General features: G+C 43.2%; 1 protein-coding gene across 2 annotated transcripts in view; it reads left to right on the top strand.

Annotated features, from left to right (window-relative positions):
- The first annotated feature begins 1,440 nt into the window (after positions 1–1,440).
- The window catches only part of LOC135558944 (CUGBP Elav-like family member 5), a 45,198-nt gene continuing 38,992 nt past the window's right edge, over positions 1,441–7,646 (top strand). The window contains exons 1-2 of one of the 2 annotated variants that reach the window (XM_064993187.1): positions 1,441–1,819; positions 2,628–2,710. In XM_064993187.1, coding sequence (XP_064849259.1) covers positions 1,477–1,819; positions 2,628–2,710 — 426 coding nt within the window. In that variant the 5' untranslated portion in view covers positions 1,441–1,476. The remainder of the gene's footprint in view (positions 1,820–2,627; positions 2,711–7,646) is intronic. The other variant, XM_064993185.1, reaches the window with a different exon arrangement.

Below are 7,646 nucleotides of genomic sequence, written 5' to 3'. Positions count from 1 at the left end.
TTATCTTAAGATAGTTTGTGAGAGTCAACCACATATCACAGTTTAGTAAGTACATTTTTCCTCAAAGTAGCTATCAACAAAGTCCGTGCAAGTAGGAAAGGACAAGTGTTAGTACAAAGAAGGCAAGGATGTTGTTGTTTTGTATTTACTGTTATTGACTTATAGGAACTGTAACTCAGTAAAATCTTTGAAAATGATGCATGTTGCATTTATATTTTTGTTCAGTATAATTGTCCAGGATTTACGTTTACTATGCTACACTACATATACAAAAGTATGTAAACAACCCTTCAAATTAGTGTATTCTGCTATTTCAGCCACACCTTTTGCAATCTCCATAGACAAAGATTGGCAGTAGAATGGCCTAACTGAAGAGCTCAGTAACTTTCAACGTGGCTCCGTCATAATATGTCACCTTTCAAACAAGTCAGTTCGGAAAATGTCTGCCATGCTAAAGCTGCTCGAGTCAACTCTGAGTGTTGTTATTGGGAAGTGGAAATGTCTAGGAGCAACAACGGCTCAGCATCGAAGTGGTAAGCCACACAAGCTCACAGAATTGGCCCGCAGAGTTCTGAAGCACATAAAGCGTAAAAATTGAGTGGTGTAACGCCTGCCGTCATTGGACTCTGGAGCAGTGGAAACGTATTCTCTGGACTGATGAATCACGCTTCACCATCTGGCAAGCCAACAGAAGAATCTGGGTTTGGCGGATGCCAGGAGCCAGGAGGACGCTACACGCCCCAATGCATAGCGCCAACTGTAAAATTAGGTGGAGGGGGAATAGTTGTCTGTGGCTGTTTTTCATGGTATGGGCTATAGGCCCCTTAGTTCCAGTGAAGGGAAATTTTAATGCTACAGTATTCAATGACTTTGTAGATGATTCTGGGCTTCCAACTCTGTGGCAGTTTGGGGAAGGCCCTTTCCTGTTTCAGCATGACAATCCTGGGCTCCCGAGTGGCGCGGTCCATACAGAAATGGTTGTCGAGACTGGTGTGGAAGAACTTGACTGGCCTACACAGAGCCCTGACCTCAACCCCATCTAACAACTTTGGGATGAATTGGAATGCCGACTGTGAGCCAGGCCTAATCACCCAACATCAGTGCCCAACTTCACTAATGCTCTTGTGGCTGAATGGAAGCAAGTCCCATCAGCAATGTTCCAACATCTAGTGGAAAACCTCCCCAGAGGAGTGGAGGCTGTTATAGCAGCAAAGGGGGACCAACTCCCTAGTAATGCCCATGATTTTGGAATGAGATGTTCGACGAGCAGGTGTCCACAAACTTTTGGTCATGTAGTGTATATCTATCCTTGAGTCAGTAAATCATCATCTCCTGGAGGTGTCGCTCAAGAACCAACGATTATCTTCAAGCCCGTGTCGTTTCCATCTGAGTGCATCCTCTCTCCATCTCAGTACTAGTGTGTGTGTGTCTCAGTGTGTGTGTTGTCACTCTCCTCCAACCTGCTCCCCGCTCAGCATGGCCAGATTTACGCAAAGTGAAAGCAGAAGGGATCAGCAGCAGCATCATCCCCAGCCGACTCATCCCGCCCCCGTCAACCTGCTTCTACAGCAGCCGCTCCTACTTATCCCTCATCAGAATCAGCTCGCGCACATCCCGGTTCCGAAACCCATGAACGGACCAGAAACTGTCTGCATGCACACGGACTGCGGCGCCATGAAAGACCAGGACGCCATCAAGCTCTTCATTGGACAGATTCCGCGGAACCTCGAGGAAAAAGACCTGAAACCTCTCTTTGAACAGTTTGGGAAAATCCACGAACTGTCTGTTCTGAAGGACCGATACACAGGCATGCATAAAGGTAGCGTTGTATGTCGGGTCTGCGCCTCCTCTTAGGCTACAGTTGGTCATTACATTGTAATTACTAACGCAATAGTCATTCCATGTTTGTACCTTTTTTGTGATAGATAGTGTCTCTCATCATCAATTCTCTCTTGTGATGTCTGTTCTAGCAGTAGTGTGTTAGCCTAGGCACCTTGTGGGCTCCTACTAAAAACCCCATGTGACTTGTGGGATATTCGGTAAATATCAGGTAATTTTTTTGGCTATAAGAGCTACTGTAGCATCCCAACTCTTTTTTTCTTGCCCTAATTATTACAAACCTATCTTAACCGTTTTGCGCCAGGTGCGCGCATAGCCTACAGTTTATCCTCTCGCAATCCTAGCGAGTCGTGATGCAAACAAACATTTAGAATATCTGGCAAAAAATCAAAAGGATCTCAATGTTTATTGTCGAAATGTTCTGTATTTTTTAACAACGCTCATGTCTTTGCATCACATTGGCAAGCTCTACATACATGATCAACAGGATTAGGCTATGTGTCCTTCATGTGTGTTCCAGTGTGTGTGTGTGTGTGTGTGTGTGTGTGTGTGTGTGTGTGTGTGTGTGTGTGTGTATACCAGTGTGTGCGAGTGAGCAAGCATGCGTGTGTGTGTGTGTGTGTGTGTGTGTGTGTGTGTGTGTGTGTGTGTGTGAGAGAGACAGAGACAGAGACAGAGAGAGAGCGTTTGAAAGCAAGGGTGCATAGTTAAATAAAGGTACAATTAAATTACATTAAATAAAAAAGTGTGTGTGTGACTAACCCTTGTTGATCTGTTTTGATTGACAGGTTGTGCGTTTCTCACCTACTGTGCCCGGGATTCTGCCATCAAAGCCCAGAATGCATTGCATGAGCAGAAAACCCTACCTGGGGTGAGTACTCCGCCGCCTACATACTGCCAGGGTTTTGTACAGAATGAAAGATGGTATAAAAGCTTTTTCCCAAAGACATCTGGGGAAGAGTTGCCAATTCCTTTAGGATTGGGGAGAATGAGAGAGAGGAGAGTGAGAGAGAGACAGAAAGGAGTGAGGGAGAGGGGGGAGTGAAAGAGAGAAAGAGAAGGTACTGTACAAACAGCAGTAAACAGAGTCATGTAGATAGCTTGAGACTGTTCACTCTGTGAGCCATGCATGAGCAGGAATAGCATGGGCAGGAATGGCAGAGAGAGAGAGAGAGAGAGAGGAAGCGAAACTGAAGAGTGAGGCAGATAGAAAGAGAGAGAAAGCAGATGAGAAAGAAAGATCTGAAGGGAGAGGCAGAAAGGAAAGAGAGAGGGAGTGAGATGAAAAGGAGGGATATGGGTGTGCGCGTTTATGTGTGTTTGTGTGTGTGTGTGCGTGCGTGCGTGTTTGTTTGTTTGTCTAGATTCATTGTAGGTCAATGCCAAGTGGCAGCAGTGTAGAGAGCAGCATTCCGTTACATAAAATAATCGAATTCTTCTTCTTTCCAGCCCACTACACATACAGAGAGAGAGAGAGAGAGAGAGAGAGAGAGTGTGTGTGTGTTTGGAGACTATGGAGCGATTTCAGAGCGAATAGAAATTGCATTTGAATTCCAAAATGTTGAATTTGCATTAGGATCTAGAATTTTTATTTAATATTTTAAAATATGTAATGCACATATTGAACTACTTACTTCATAAATTGAACTTGTATTTCATGTTTTGAAACTGTGTTGAATTGATATTACATTCAGTTTAACAATTCAATATCAATTTAATTAAATATTCAAAGTCAACATTTATATATTCATTTTCAATATGGTAGATATTGCATTCATGTCTGTGTATCATGTTTAAAAACCTTAATTTCAAGTTTACCAAATCCAAAGTTTGGGATATTCAACTTCTCAGATGAATTCAGATTCAGTTTTTAATTTCAGTTCTCTAAATTCAGATTCAAAACCAGAGACAATATCAGATGGTGGTACATTGCCAGCCAGGTAAAGTAGAGGAGAACAGATAGAATCAAACACTCACTGTGGTAAACAGAAGCGTCTAGCAGTTTCTAAAGCCATTGTGGCATGTTGAATATATTTTCTTCCTATTTGGCTCTAGCATTTGAACCATGTTGGGTATAAGTTATTATTCAAGAAAGCTAAGACTCTGCAACATGGACTTGTCTTCGGTTCCCCTAATATTTCACAGGCCAGGCAGGACATGTTAGATGGGGTGTCACAAAAAACAAAAGGAATTTGGCCTCTATAAGGTTTGAACCAGGTCTCCTGCATGTCACAAGACTGTGTTAGCCTACTTAGACAAAGCATAGGGATAAGATCAGGTAAAGGACGAAACGATGTCACCCCCCAGGTCTCCTGCATGTCACAAGACTGTGTTAGCCTACTTAGACAAAGCATAGGGATAAGATCAGGTAAAGGACGACACGATGTCACCCCCCAGGTCTCCTGCATGTCACAAGACTGTGTTAGCCTACTTAGACAAAGCATAGGGATAAGTTCAGGTAAAGGACGAAACGATGTCACCCCCCCCCCCCCCCCCCCAAACTCACTTCACAGCGCCCCCAGTGGTTGAACAAGCGCAACGTCAGATCTCAGTCCAGTGGCACCGTTGCAAAGGATGTCACGCTGCCCGCTTAGCGAGTACCGCTTCCCCCTGATTCAGCTCATTTGGAGGCGAGAACTCTGGATTTCTCCCTCAAAAACACACGTGACCAGACTCCTGAAGCATTCCAACCCTTGCTATTAAAAAAGGCCTTCTTCAATTGTGGGGCGACACATCAGGCTGAGGAGTGAGTTTTACACCAACCCCATCTGCTACACTAATACAAGTCTTCAAGCTCCTGCAAGGTTACTCATCAGAAGAGCGTGGTTCGGTGAACCTGAAGATCTGTTCCTTGGACAGGTCTTAGTTTTATGGTAAACGGGTTTGTTTCAAGTGTCCAGGTGTTGTGATACCGATGGTTTCTCTGGACTGATGGCTTCTACAGTGCGGTTGTGGCTAGATGGATTATAGCTCCATATTGTTGTCACGTCAGGGACAGCCTTTCAGCTAAGCCTAACCCTTTTCCTAACCTTAACATAATTCTCCTAACCTGCTATGTTAATTTTCCTAACCTGATGTGTTAGTTATCCTAACCTGCTACCTTAGTTTCGCCTAACCTGCTGGTTTAGTTCTGCTAACCTGCTGCGTTAGTTCTCCTAACCTGCTGTGTTAGTTCTCCTAACCTGCTGCGTTAGTTCTCCTAACCTGCTGCATTAGTTCTCCTAACCTGCTGCATTAGTTCTCCTAACCTGCTGCATTAGTTCTTCTAACCTGCTGCATTAGTTCTCCTAACCTGCTGCATTAGTTCTCCTAACCTGCTGCATTAGTTCTCCTAACCTGCTGCATTAGTTCTCCTAACCTGCTGCATTAGTTCTCCTAACCTGCTGCATTAGTTCTTCTAACCTGCTGCATTAGTTCTCCTAACCTGCTGCATTAGTTTCTAACCTGCTAACCTGCTGCATTAGTTCTGCATTAGTTCTAACCTGCTGCATTAGTTCTTCTAACCTGCTGCATTAGTTCTCCTAACCTGCTGCATTAGTTCTCCTAACCTGCTGCATTAGTTCTCCTAACCTGCTGCATTAGTTCTTCTGCATTAGTTCTCCTAACCTGCTGCATTAGTTCTCCTAACCTGCTGCATTAGTTCTCCTAACCTGCTGCATTAGTTCTCCTAACCTGCTGCATTAGTTCTCCTAACCTGCTGCATTAGTTCTTCTAACCTGCTGCATTAGTTCTCCCCCAACCTGCTGCATTAGTTCTTCTAACCTGCTGCATTAGTTCTCCTAACCTGCTGCATTAGTTCTCCTAACCTGCTGCATTAGTTCTCCTAACCTGCTGCATTAGTTCTTCTAACCTGCTGCATTAGTTCTTCTAACCTGCTGCATTAGTTCTCCTAACCTGCTGCATTAGTTCTCCTAACCTGCTGCATTAGTTCTTCTAACCTGCTGCATTAGTTCTCCTAACCTGCTGCATTAGTTCTCCTAACCTGCTGCATTAGTTCTCCTAACCTGCTGCATTAGTTCTCCTAACCTGCTGCATTAGTTCTTCTAACCTGCTGCATTAGTTCTTCTAACCTGCTGCATTAGTTCTCCTAACCTGCTGCATTAGTTCTCCTAACCTGCTGCATTAGTTCTTCTAACCTGCTGCATTAGTTCTCCTAACCTGCTGCATTAGTTCTCCTAACCTGCTGCATTAGTTCTCCTAACCTGCTGCATTAGTTCTTCTAACCTGCTGCATTAGTTCTCCTAACCTGCTGCATTAGTTCTTCTAACCTGCTGCATTAGTTCTCCTAACCTGCTGCATTAGTTCTTCTAACCTGCTGCATTAGTTCTCCTAACCTGCTGCATTAGTTCTCCTAACCTGCTGCATTAGTTCTTCTAACCTGCTACGTAAAGTCACTTCTGTCTGTAGCTGTACTCCATCTAGCCACAACTGTAAAAGCCATCAATTCCAAGAAACAGTCAGTATCTAAACACTGGCAAGGGTAGTCATTATAAGGGTAACGTGACTGACTGAATTAAGACTTTTCATTTTTGTTTAAAAAAAACTTGTCATTTAGCAGACACTATTATCCAGATCAGCTAGGGTTAAGTGCCTTGCTCAAGGACGCAACAACAGATTTTTCACCTAGTCGGTGAGTCGAACCAGCGACCTTTCAATTACTGGTCCAACACTCTTAACCGCTAGTCTACCTTCCTCCCCTATGTTAGCTAGCTGAACTAAAGCCTAGGCATTGGTCTTCTGACTTGGATAAATATTTTCAAGGAGGTCAAATGGGGGTAAAGTGTAACACAAGTCGTTTGGCGACCACGCTCGCGTGACGAGTAACTTGTCTGAGACCTGAAAAGTTGCATTGTCTGGCACACAGGAGACCTGGGTTAGAACCCCAACAGTCAAACTAATATGTCTTCAGGTCTCAGGCAAGGTTGCTCATCACATGAGTGGATCACTAAACCACCTCTGTTGCACTTAAATGGGAAAATATATTCAGCATGCCACATTGGATTCAGAAACTGTCATAAGCTTCTGTTTAGAGAGTTTGATTCTCTCTGTTCTCAAGATTTTTTTGATTTTTTTCTCTGGTTTTGAATTTCAATTTAGAGAAATTAATTTGAAAACTGAATCTGAATGCATCTGAGTAGTTGAATACAGTATATGAAACTTTGATGAACTTAAAATTATAGTTTGTAAACTTGATACACGGACAATGATTGCAATATATACCATATTGAAACTGAATATACAAATTTTAAATTCAATTCAAATTTTAAAACTGAATGTAATATGCATTCAATTCAGTTTCATATTATGAAATACCAGTTTTTATTTATGAATTAAGTGATACAAATTTTGCATTACAAATTTAAAAAATATAATGTTCAAATTCTGTATCCTAATACAAATTATAAATGAAAGAATTCAAATACACTGAAATCGATCCATAGTGAGAGAGAGAGCGAAGGAGGGAGAGGGAGGTGGAGAAGCAAATGAAGGACACAGAGAGACAGCGCACTCTGTGGCTGAATCCTTATTCACCTCTTCCCCTTGCCCTTCGACCCTCCGTTTGCCTTCACACATGCCTCTGCCAGATGCACAAGTGTCCCAAAGCACAGGGAGTGAAAATGATTGAGGGTGTTGGGGCTAATTAGACCCTCAGATAGCCACTTCGACTGAGCCAGCAAGGCATCAGGCTTTAGGGCGAAGTGCTACCCCGACACGCACTGGGAGTTTGCTCCATTTTATACACAAGAATGGAGGTGTGCCTTATTATATTCACGTGCATTTATTTACGTCCGATTTCGAGACTTGAC

Source organism: Oncorhynchus masou, chromosome 17 (genome assembly GCF_036934945.1).
Source record: "Oncorhynchus masou masou isolate Uvic2021 chromosome 17, UVic_Omas_1.1, whole genome shotgun sequence".
Classification (NCBI taxonomy): Eukaryota; Metazoa; Chordata; class Actinopteri; order Salmoniformes; family Salmonidae; genus Oncorhynchus; species Oncorhynchus masou.
This window is presented reverse-complemented; position numbering and strand designations above follow the sequence as displayed.